General features: G+C 37.1%; 1 protein-coding gene across 11 annotated transcripts in view; it reads left to right on the forward strand.

Annotated features, from left to right (window-relative positions):
- The window catches only part of DPYD (dihydropyrimidine dehydrogenase), a 333,346-nt gene that overhangs the window by 195,312 nt on the left and 125,210 nt on the right, over window positions 1–12,824 (forward strand). For all 11 annotated transcript variants that reach the window (XM_021404735.1, XM_021404734.1, XM_021404738.1 and 8 more), the window contains one exon: window positions 10,144–10,308. In XM_021404735.1, coding sequence (XP_021260410.1) covers window positions 10,144–10,308 — 165 coding nt within the window. The remainder of the gene's footprint in view (window positions 1–10,143; window positions 10,309–12,824) is intronic.

Here is a 12,824-nt window from a genome sequence, read left to right on the forward strand (position 1 = left end):
TTCCCCTCAAATCATATGTACTGCAATGCTTTGCTTGCAGTTGAATAATAGAATCCAGTTGATCACTTTTAAGCAGTTACTCTGGGTTATTTTCCAGAAATACCTCATCAATATTTTAAAGAACAAAAGTGAGTTACAGATACAAAGTTGAAGTTTTTCAATAAAGCTTGTCAGGTACTTCATCCAAGCTGTACAAATAGTCTGTTGATAGCAAAGATATAACTTGCAAGAGAGTAAAGTTGAGTTTTTACATAATTTCAAGTCATGCTATCCTAGTATTTCAGGGATTATCTGTGTTGCTATTTTATAGCATTTTATTTTATTGAAGATTATCTCATATATCTTACATTGTCAGAAATAGATTTGCAAAGGCTTATACTTTCTACCACTTTTACCACCTGGATGACATCAATATTAACGAGAATGGTTCGCAAACAGTTGAGTTAGATAAAATTTTAACTTTGGTTACCTGGCGGCAGCTGCAAAAGAAGGTGTATCTTGGATTTTTTTTGAAGCTCTGGGGGCATTATTTAATAATGATTATGATAATGTAAGAATGTGATCTTGCAGGTCTAAAAGAATCAGAGAAGGTTTCTGAGGAAAGGTAATTTTAAACTAATGGTAACATCTGGTTAAACAAAGAGTGGTAGAGACTATGGTCGCCAGAAGAGATCCAGGGCAGACAGCAAGTGGTGATGACACTTAAGCAAAACTCAACCTTTGTGTTCATATGTCTCTGATCTGTTGGGACAAAGTGAGCAGACAGGAACAGCTGTAGCTGTGTGGACACCTCACATCAACATTCTAGCACGTTCCTAATCACCAATTGCCAGCATGGGTGCTAAAATAATAGCTCTGCCTTAAGCTAACTGCCTGCTCTCCTGAGCTCCACTCATTTGACTTGGTTACTCAGCTATGAAGACAGCTAACAATTGCTTCTATAGCACTTGAGCTCTTTTTTCATTCATTCTAAATGAAATCCATGCTGAAATGCAGGACTGGCTACACAACTTTGATTAGGTATAGTAAATTTTCTAATTCAGAAATTTTTTGTAATTCAGCCTCCAGATTTCCCAGGCTGATTCTGAATGGGATTAGTGAGTTGCTTATGAGTAGTCTCAGTTCATAGAGTCTGAAACAATGATTTCTCAAAAATCTTTTTTCTTAGTTGATCCCAGTACCATCCTAATAGTACAATAAATAATTGCAGGGATATTCCTGGAGCTTTGGTTACTTCAAAAGGTTCAAAAGATGATACTTCTTTTTGCTTTCTTGAGTTTTGTTCTTCAATTACAAAAGCAGCATTGACCATCTGCTGCAGACTCCTTTGTCAGTGACTGTATTTCACGGAGGTGCAGACCGCAGCCCAGAATAAAATGCTACACTGTGAAAGCTCTTAAGTGTTTAACTAAAGTAAAACTAAAAACTTTCAAAAAAGCCAACACTTGTGCCAAGGAAAATTTTGGGTTTTAGGGAAATTTTTATCATTAGTCAAAAAAGATATGGACTGGTATGGACACAGAAAAGAAACAGATTCAAAAGAGACTGAATACAGATAGAACTCTCACTCATGAGCTGCAGATCTACTTTTCCACAGTTATAGTTTTGACCACAGCGCAGTTTGACAGCAGAAATTTAATCATGTCCTACTGCTTATACCTTTATCAGAAAACTGATAAAATGTATGCACATATTAGCAAGAAATTTTTCAAATGTCCTTCAGGTTTTTTTTCTGTCTCTTCTCTCCCTCCCTTGCTTCTCTGTCTCTCCCAGAGAAACTGCTATAAAGCTGATGAGAATTTGGGTTTGCTTTGAAAGAATCTTTTGTTCAAAGACTAATTTTAACCTTGTGATAAAGATTGCTTTTTTGTATTCTGTTGAATGCTATATCTAGACATTGTTTGTCAAGGCAAAGTGCTGTAGCATGTAATGCAGTTTAAAAATGATCTTTTGTAGTTATAGTACAAATGTCTTTGCCTTCTCATGTCTAAAAGGGCAAGCAAATATGTCAAAAATAAGAAAAGTATTAAATTTTATTTCAAATATTAGTTAAATGCTAATTTTAAAGTGTGACAAATATGTTTTATAAGAAGTATTTTTTGTACAACTACCCAAGAAAATGTATTGTATAGAAAGATTCAGAACAATGTTTTCTTATAAAATGTGTAACTCAACTGGAGTACATTTGGCATAAACAGTAAAGCTATTGTTCCAGGCTTTTTTTTGTTAGTTTTTGTTTGTTGTCTGTGGTGGTGGTTGTTGTTGTTGTTTGTAACTGTTAATCATAAATTGTTATTACTTTTGTTTTGTACTTTAACTTGATTTATTACTTTTTGGAACCTTGGGCTATAAAATTAAGAATTCTAGCCAAAGCGTCATGAATGAATTAAAAAAAGCATTTGGAGACTGCTGCTGTTTTAAGTCAGATCAGCAGATGATTCTTACTTTACTTGGAATGGGGATGGCATTACCCTGAGATTGTTGTAAGGTGAAAAGACTAAACTCTTATACTGTGGTCTGTTAAGATTACCCGAAGAGCTTGGGGTTTTGCTGTCTTAATCATAAGTTATCAGTAGTGATGGCCTGCTGTCTGAAAACTGCATTGCTAAGAAAAGTGGTGTGCAGAGCAAGCAACCATGGTAAAAGCTTAGGTTGAAATTAAGTTAGACATCTGTAAATTTTGAAGTTTCTCATGCATTCTTACGGTTATACCTTAAAGCACTAATGAAACAGTATAAAAAATGTCAAATGCGTGGTAACAAAACCTCTAAGCAGTTGTCATTTGTCTTTCACACAATGTAAGTGCTTCAGCAGTTCTTTTCCAAAATCCTGATGCATTGCTTTTTCCCTTATGGGGCTGCAGTCTTCTGTGCTAACTTATTGATTTGGAAAGCTGGCTTGCTTGCTGGAGCTGTAATGTTAAATTGGTTTAAAAACACAAATGGCATAGTTTAATGTTGTAAAAACATTTATGATGAGATAATGCTCTTTTTTTCTGTTTATGTTAATAGTTTGCATAACTCCGATTATAGAATATAGAAATATAGTATAATGTTAGGGAAAATTTAGAAGCATTGTTTTTACTCCAGACTTCTGCTATTTGCATGCTTTCATTGTTAGGGAAAAAAAAAAGCATCAACAAACAGCCAAACAGATTAACTCTATTTTGCAAACACATGACAAACAGCCATCAAAAGACAGATAGGAATATGTTAGAGTATTCTTTTCCCTCTATAGCGTATCGATCTTATAAGTAAAATATGAAGAAGTGTAATTGCTAAATAACAGTACAGATCTTTTTCAAGATCTTTTCTGTATTAGTGGAGAGATCAGCACTCTCATGCTTTAAATTGCCGATGTAAATGATTGTGGAAGGCTGAGGAAATAATAGATTTTTAATACAGTTCTTATTTTCACTGAAGAAATTGAAAAATAATTATTTTACATAGTTCTATCATATCTATCATGAAGAGAAACAAAGCAATAAAGAGGAAAGAGCAGGCTAAGTCTAGACTTCTCTCACAAATGTGATGAAAAAAAGGAGGCATCTGTATAGCACTAAATTTCTTATAGCTGGCAGTGGAGAGATTAGAGCAGTTTCTGCATGGTGGGATGTTCTGAGATAAATTTTTTTGTTAAGGTAGTTTCCTTTTTTTTTTTTTTTTTTTTTTTTTAAAGTATTCACTGAAGGGAAGAGGAGGAGAGAGTGAGGAAGCAACTTTGCTGAGGTTTTTTACATGTATGGAAAGCATAACTTCTACTTAATTCCATGTCCAAAGTAAATCAAAATACTTCATACAAATATTAGAAAATCAACAGGTGACACTGTGTGCAACATAACCTGGAAAACAAAACAGCGCGATGGTTTATGCACAGCAAGGTGCCATCTGCCACATCTAGCTTCCTTCGGCAGAAGTCATAAATGAATTTACCTGTCCTGCTCCATGAACCAGTCTGGCAATACATCGTAAAAATCCAGCAGGATCAGGTTAGGTCTTTGTTGAATTTAATGAGCTCCATTAATCTGCATGGTTGTACCTGATAGAATGGATGGAATTTGTTTATGGAGGTGCTTGCAGTGGATTTAGCTTTCTGCTAAAATGAGCAGACTAGCTCAGCTGGAAAAATTCTGAGCTATGGAGAAATTCAAGTGAGCAAGTCCCTAATCTGAGCCTCAGAAAAGGAACCCTATGGAAATCCCATGTGCCTCACAGCTCTGATGTAGGAGAGAAAGCGAAGAACAACTCATAAAGGATATGTAGGAACAGTGCTGTGTGAAGTAGTATTGTTGCTTCAGGTTTCACTTGCCTTTTGTAGATAGTTAAAACTCCAGAAGGGGTGATACTAGACACAGTCTGGCTAGGCAGCTGAGTCACAGAAGAGGCAAATCATCACAAGACCTTGAATGAGAGTTGGCAGGGAATTATGAGGACATAAGTCTGTGATGCCATTCATATCTGTGAGGGTGTGCAAACGATAGTGAGCCAGATTTCCAGAATGCTGTAACGACTGTGATATTAGGCAGAAAAGGGCACCTCTCCTTCTCCTCTTTATTTTTACGTTGGTGAAATCGTACACGAGTTCTACTGTAATTACTGAAAACTATAGGGAAAACTATAACTGATGTTGAGGGGTTGATAAGAGCATTTAGCAAGTGATCTTTAAAAATGTTTCACTTATCCTGTGTTTTGAAATCTTTGCAGCTCTTTCAGTAGCTCTTTGATTATGTGGGGAAAAGGAGTCCACTAGAATTTGCTTAAATACCTGCATTTTTCATATAATGCATTTTGTTGTTAGAACAATGAAGGTGATGTATTGAATAAAACAAAGCAGAAATTTACACATAGGCTTTTTTTCCACATTCCAGTAACTGTCTACTAACCTTAAGTATGCTGTATTAAGCTACAATTTTCTGAACAGAGTATTTATTCAGATCTCCTCTTCGTGATGAGGACAGTGTGGCTGCATCCTTGTTGACATTGACATTAAGTGAGTTGCAGTCCCAGGACTGTACAGACAGATATTCCACTTGGCAAGTATAATGTCCTTGCTCACTGGAAGAAAGAAAGGTCAAATTAACTTTGTAAAAAGTAGTAATCTACTCGTATTAAATCTTTTTTCTCATATTAATGTAAAGAAATTGGCAAAGGTCACTAAGTCCTATCCGCTTTAATAAGTTAAAGATGAAAAAAAATTAAGTTGAACTATTTCATGACTTTCATTGACTTTGAAGGCCAACACTGTGAGGCAAATTCTTCTGTGACTCAGAAGCCTTCCAGGGTGAAAAAAACAAGTTAACGCTTGCTGTAGTATCATTCAGTCATTTATAAAATCTCCAGATCTTACCAGGAACCTTTGTTGTACTGAGGATCTTTGCACTGCAGACCATGTGTACTTCAGGACCGAATATTTGCACAACTGGTTAATATATTAATTTAAGGTGCCATTTCTAGTTTTCTTTCTGTGTCACAAATACATGTGCTCCCTAAAGCTACTTTATAATATCAAGAGTTTATTAAAATACAACTAGCTATGATATTTTGGGAAAAATGGATGGAAAAGAATGCTTCAAGATCTGCAAATTAATGGAAACATATTAGAGCTTGGATATGAAAAACAACATAGCTTTACACTTTTGGTTCTTGTATTTGCTTAATGTATCTACGTTAATTGTGTCAGCATGATGCTGTGGTATACCTTTTGGGAGACTGTTTTTATTTTATATTCTACAGTAACTCATCTCTTCAAACAACATTCTTCTCCAAACTTTTTTATTTTTAATTTCTATCAGGGATGACTATGAAATAGAAGTGTGAACCCTGCTAATGAAGAGCTGTCTTTTTGATTCCCCTAAAACAATAACTCTGAGAGAGGAGTGAATGGCTTGATTCATTTCTGTGGATCATTAACTTTCACGCCTGCAGATGCCAGTGTTAATATTCACAATGTGAATTATTTCTCTACTGATCACTTTAGCAGAAACACACAGTGAATGTGCATATAGCATGAACTAACACTGTGCCCAACACCTCACTGAGTCCCTTAAAACTCAGAATGTCATTGTTGCCCAAACATAGAGGTCTCTCCATGCTTAAAAAGCATGGTTATGTCTTGTCAATACAAAAATCTGTGGCAATCATTAACTATAAATATGGACAAAATGTGAAATAAAACAAGTTTTAGAGTGAATAGTAAGGCATGGACTGCTATCTTGATTTGCATCTTCATTTGAATATAGCTTATGGAAAATAGGTGAGTGTTTGGGGTTTATCCTAAAGATCCTGTCTCAAAACTCACAGTCTGTAAGACTTAAATAGTTTGGAATTCAAGGATATGACTGCAGAGTTCGTGGATTATTAAGGCAAATGGTGCCTGATCAATGCCTCAGATCATTATTAGTGTTTTAATTAACCAACAATAAAAAATATATATATAATGCAAATTAACAGTCTGAAGTAATGAGAATAGGAAAATTGTTCTCAAGCAGAAAAGGGGACTCAAAATCAGCAGGATATTGGCACTTTTATCTGTTTAACACAACTGTTTTGCTGATCTCCTGAGCTAGAAATATTTGAGGAATTGATATAGTTGTTAGTGTGTCCTACTGGAGAGGACAGTCAACTTTTGAAGCAAAAGAAAAAATTCAGTAACTGAAATATCCATGAGTCACAGTTGGCCCTTGATTCCATTTGTTCTCACTGTTTCTCCTGGTTTGTATTAACTTTCCAACACTAAGTTGTTTTGCTGGAATCTAGTGTGGAATACAATTTTCCTAATCCTGAAATCTACATTAATTTGCAACATTTCCCCAGGGAATGAATGAATTTTCTATAGACTGGTCTGTTTACTTTTGCCAATACCAATGAATTTTTTAGTCTTTTTTTTTCTTTTGTTTCCTGTAGCTTCATTTTTTTTTTGTGTGGTCAGATATAAGATTTATTCTCCCTTGGTAGCTCTTCATTAAGAGTTTTTTATCCTCAGACTCCATGGTACATGAAAGCTTTGTGCTACGTTTCCAACAGATAGCTTATTGCTTCTGTTCTCGTGGGTAGGTAAGAAGTATTTCCTTCATTTTGGAGTTTGGAGACATTCTGCTATTTCTATATGCAGACGTATATTGTTACCTGCATCCTGGAACCAGACCAATATATCAGTTGGGTCATCTCTGTAGCAGCCAGCTCTTCTTAAAGTCAAAGAAGTTTTTAGGTTCATATGCTGAAGTGTTTCTTCTCGGGTTTCTTGCATCTGTTCCGTGGTAGCTTCTTTATACATATCAAGAGTAAAAGAGTTGTGTGCATAACTGGGGAAAATTTCTGCTTTTTCCTCAAGTTTCAGAAGAGTAATGATGAGCACCGGCATTTGTCCACACCATTTCTACAAACAGAGAAAAATCAGAATTCAAACAGAACAGCCAAAAATTCCTTGTCCAAACCCTGGTGCGCTGGAGCACTGTGGTTTCTGCAGCTGCCTTGCTTGCTGTTTTGGGGACAAACCCTAATAATTGGCCAACCACCAGGATTGTTCATCTAACATGGCCTGAGTAAAATAAACTTGGTTAGATGCCTTGCCTGATTATCTCCCCGCTTAGCTCTCATAGCTGTGGCGGGAGACTGAAGACAACAGTAAGGCAAGTTTTGTATGGGTATTTCACACTTATATCAAAGAGACAATTTTCTGTCACTTGTGTGATTTCATTCTTTATGTACATAGACAGATTCCTTGAATCATCACATAAGTTATAAACTCCATTTTGTTTCCTTGAACTGTGAGTCTCCTTGTGTCTGGGGCTGTCATGTGCTAACGAGAGCCAGGAGAGGTGCCAGCGTGTCAGTCATTACAAACTCTCTCCATCCTGCTCACTTTGAGCTAAGAGAGGCAAGTGAGTAATGAGATCTTGAATAAGGACAGCCCATTCCTCTCAGGAGGAACGAAGACAAAAGAGCCAGGTGGTAATGTTTGGATTTCAAAGCCAGGAAGGATTTTTGGAAGCAGAAGCAGCTTGGTCAGGAAAGATAACAAAGTGGTGCAGGGCACAGTGGAGGGGTCCTGTGAGAATGAGGCGGCAGGGAGGCAGTGGGAGTTGCTGATTGAAAGAGCAGCTGTGAGCTGGCAGGGGACAGCAGGGAAAGGGCTCTGAGCACCAAAGGGAATCTCTCAGAATCTCAAAGAAAATTCAAGAGAGTAAAGAAATGTAGGCAAAAAAGCGTGTACGTGTTTACTGTTTCATGTGGCTCTGTGCATCTCTTGTGGTCGTTAAAGTGAAGGGTGGCTGCTTTTGAGATGGTTTGTAAAGTCTGTGCATTACCTGATTCAGCTTCATGGGGTCCTGCAGATATAAATTGACCCTCAGATGTTGGCGATGACTGCAGGAAGGAGCAAGCTGAAGCCATGGGGATTCAGCAACAGTTGCAAGATCTCAACAAGGGTCTCTGTTCTTAGAAGAGATTGCCTGGAGACCCAAAACAGATGCAGGAACTTCAGAGTGTTTTCGCACGGAAGCAGAATGAGGCTTTGTGACTGTCCCACAAGAGTTTTTTCAAAGCTGTAATATGTCAATCTTTGAATTCTTACCTTTAGTAAAATGAGGGAGAGTGGGAGAGGAACAAAACATGCACACATTAGGACAACAACCAGTACCATAGGCGGCTCCAAGCATTGCCTGGCACACACAGCCACGAGTCAGGCACAGGGTAGGAATCGTGCCCCATTCACTGACCCAGAGGATGGGCTGGTGACACGGACTTAGAGCTTCCTTGGTTGCAAAGCTTCTGACTCATCCAGAGTGTGGGAGAATGAAGCTCCTGGCGACTTGAAGCATGGTCAGAGTAACACCCCGTTGCTGGAAATTAGCATATGCTGTGCTTGCAAGAGTCTGGTCATTGGCTTCACTTGTTCTGCCATGCTGGATGATGCGATAGCACTGGCCTATATGTAGGAACAGCTTTCTGGGATGGAATTAAACGGTAATTTCCTCGGGGTCTGTTTAAAGGGAGTGAAAAAAGAGGCAAATGCAGAGTAAACTGATATAAATGGTTCTTCTCCATAAGCTGCAATTTGTGTAAACTGTTTTGGGAATGAGGGGAGTATACTTTGCAGTTAGTTTTGGGTTTGCATCAATTCCAAAAACGTTCCAGATTATTATTTTTTTTCTTAAAAAGTAGCTTAACTGTTGAGAGGGAGGTGAAGCTTTTGTGATTAAGGGAAAATATTTTAATGGGAGAATTAGGAATTATGGCGATGTCCAAGTTCCAGATTTGTTATTAGGCCTGAAAATAGATGAACTGGGGAGATTACTTTGAATCATTTCTACATATGTAAATGGACATATAATTAACTATCACTATAAAATATTAGTGCATATTTACTGTATAATAAGTAATTCAACTTTATAAACAAATGAAGATTATCCCAAATTTACATACAGTGTGAAGAAAAGTCCCTTTATCCTCTGTAACTGTAGCATTTGGCAGATTTAGGAATAAATAATCTTTTGTGGCAAGGGTATGCCTTATCAAACATATGCAGATCAGTGCTAATTAATGCTAATTAAGGTTTCCTGTCTATCTAGTTGGAAAAACGTCCAAATGTTATGAAATCCAGTTAGTATGCCTATTACCCTAATTGTTTTATATGGGATGATTCTTAATTAAAATATGTAAATTGACCTTAATTGCTATATACTAATGGAGGTTCATGTTATCTCACTAAAAATGACAAGATGGTGAGGAGGGGTACTTAAATAATTCCAGTACATTTGTAAATAAATGACCTTTACTCAAAATTATTTTTAATTGGAAATTGGCAAAATGAACGTTTTACCATCTATGTTTCTCTTTAAATAATATCAGAATTTACAGTCCTTTGTAAATATAGAAATGGTGACATTGTAGCTTAATTAAGATGACTAAACAAGTCAACAATTTGTGTGTTTACTGTCTATTTCAAAATTGTTTGCTAACCTCATGTTTACCTTTGGAAATATTGTAGTTTGCAGCATTGATCTTAATTTGAACTACTTCTGTTTTTATTTTTTGATTTTGAACTCTTTTATTCATATCACTTTGTATGTGAAGTCTGGCGTACAGGTTTGCTAAAGACTGGACCTGTGATTCTGACTTCTCAACAGGCCTCTCTGTTTTCCAGGATATTGTGACGAATGTTTCTCCAAGGATTGTGCGTGGAGTTACTTCGGGGCCTGTCTATGGCCCAGGCCAAGGCTCTTTTCTAAACATTGAACTGATCAGTGAGAAAACAGCGGCATATTGGTGTAGAAGTATTACTGAGCTGAAGGGTGACTTCCCAAACCAAGTAAGTACCACTCAATCATGAAGTATATTTAAAAACTCCTGTTTGTAGATCTGTAAAATGTCATCTATTTAATGTTTAGTAAATAGAATGCCAATTTCTTTACTGATGATTTTTTAAAAAAAAAACAGAAAATCTCATCCAAATAATTTTTATGACAGCAAATGCTGTGAAATATTTTTTACACAAACAGAGAACAATCATTTTAAGTTAGGCTGATGTTTATGTTCAAATAAACAATAAGGAAAGAGCTGATCCCAGTAGGGATGTTTATCAGTGCTTCTGTGAATAAGTTTGTATTTAAGATAATATTTAAAGGTGAAACCTATAGTGTTCATTCTCATTGTGAATTGAATTTGATTATAAAAGCAGTCTTTGTTCTCTTCATTCTTAATCCAAATGTGAAAGATAAGTAATCGCCTGCTTTAGCAGAAAAGAAGCAACACTGACTTAAAGTTAACTTTGCTACATGGAGAGAGGTTTTTTAGAGCCTTCTTAGCTATCTGTCTAGAAGGTAATAATGAAAGTTATGAGCAATGACTCCAGCTAGCTGGCATAAGTGGTTTTCAGCTCCTGTTTTACTGAATAAGAACGGCAAGATGGAAAGTAAAATTCACCTCAATCATCATCTCAAATGTGTAGAGCTTGAAATCCCATAGCCTGGGTATCTTCAGTCTTGAAGTTATTACGTCTATGGTTCAGCTATGAACAAAATAGGAGAACATTCCTGAGTACATAATAGCATGAAGGCAGTCAGATTTTTCTCTTCATCCTGAAGCTGAAATACGAGTGCTTAAGCACATTTTATTGACAGTAGAAGTGCTGCATGTATAACGCCCTACTTCATTATACATGGACCGTGTGTTTCTTTGCTCAGGTTCACATCACTTTATTTACTGCAGCTAGGCTTCATAATAGTGAAAGTGTGAGCCTAAGGATGACGTTGTAATTCTCTGACTACATCTTTTGTGTAAGTCCTGGTTATCACAGGTAGGCAGACTGCTGCGGGAATGGTCTCCTATTGCAGTCTTCACCAAAAATCTCTCACAGAATTTTGTGCTTTAGACTAAACTGTTCTCTTTTGTGAGTGAAAGCACTAGGAACCATTTCAAAAGGAAAATCCTAATTTTATGAGACCTAGCTCTGCATGTGGGATGAAGAAGTCCCACTCTTCTGTATTTTCCAGGGTGGACATCTTCTGATCATTCCTTTGTATGTGGGATCTCTTGAGAATGTGCATTCAGCTCCTGCTGGCTGTGGCTGCTGCTGTGGGTTCCGGAGTGCAGCATGGGCAGGAGATGCAGCGCCCAGCACTGCACCTTGCCTTTGCTCATGGGGATTGTTAAAATGTGCCAATGAACTCAACTAAGAACTGTCATAACTGCAATGGTAAATTTGTCGCTAACTTTAAACAGATTTTTGTTTGCTGAGTAGAAATCTCTTGGTGCTTATTTTGAAATACTCCGAATAATTAGAGCTTGCAGAAATTCTTTTGGTTTTTTTTCCCAAATCCTGTTCTCTCCTCTAGAAAGGCTTTTAAAACTTGATGTGATTTGGTTTTTTATTTATTTATTTTTTTTTTTATTTTTTTATTAAAACCAAAAGAAGTTTCTGTCTGGATGAGCTTAATTAACAAAGAATAACACTTTCTACTCAGATAAAAGCTAAGCAACAGATGAAGACACAAGTAATTGAAGAAACTTACCTTGCTACAGCAAATATTAAAACCAAATCAAAATTGTTACATAATGACTTCTGCTATGTAATACAAGCAACTTGAAGTCATATTTCCTTTACAAATTAGAAAAATATAAGCAAAATAGTTACTTCACATAGTTCCTTATGGTCTCAAGTTGCGCCAGGGGAGATTTAGGCTGGACATTAGGAAATTCTACTTTTCTGAAAGAGTGGTCAGATGCTGGAATGGGCTGCCCAGGGAGGTGGTTAAGTCACTGTGTCCCTAGAGGTGTTCAAGAAACATTTAGATATAGCGTTGAGAGATGTGGTTTAGTGGGGTTATTGGTGATAGGTGGATGGTTGGACTGGATGATCTTGTAGGTCTTTTCCAACCTAGCTAATTCTATGATTCTATGGTATTCATTGGAAGCCAATGCCACAACAGCATCTTATCACATGCCTTTAGGAAGAAGCACTCAGTAATGTAAAAGAGGCAGCTAAATTCCCCTGATAAAGCCTAGGATTTAAAGTAAAATTTGCAAGGGGTTTTGCAAAAGAGAAGCACCTGGCAGAGCTCAATGGGTAATATCATGTAGCTGTGACTTCTTGCCACTGTAGATCAGGAACTAGCACCCCCCTTGCACAAGCACGCTGTCTGCTCCCCATTAGCGTGCGGCCTGATTCCTGCTTGCAGTTCCCTCTGGCTGCAGCGTTTCCCAGTCTTCTCTTCTTTGACCCTGAATCCAATTTGAGTGGACCTGGGCAAAAGCTGCCCCCAGCAGAAACTTACATCCGTACTACTGGGGAGTAAATTAAATATTTCAAGGGTCAAAGCAGAGGAG

This window comes from Numida meleagris, chromosome 7, assembly GCF_002078875.1.
Source record: "Numida meleagris isolate 19003 breed g44 Domestic line chromosome 7, NumMel1.0, whole genome shotgun sequence".
Taxonomy (NCBI): domain Eukaryota; kingdom Metazoa; phylum Chordata; class Aves; order Galliformes; family Numididae; genus Numida; species Numida meleagris.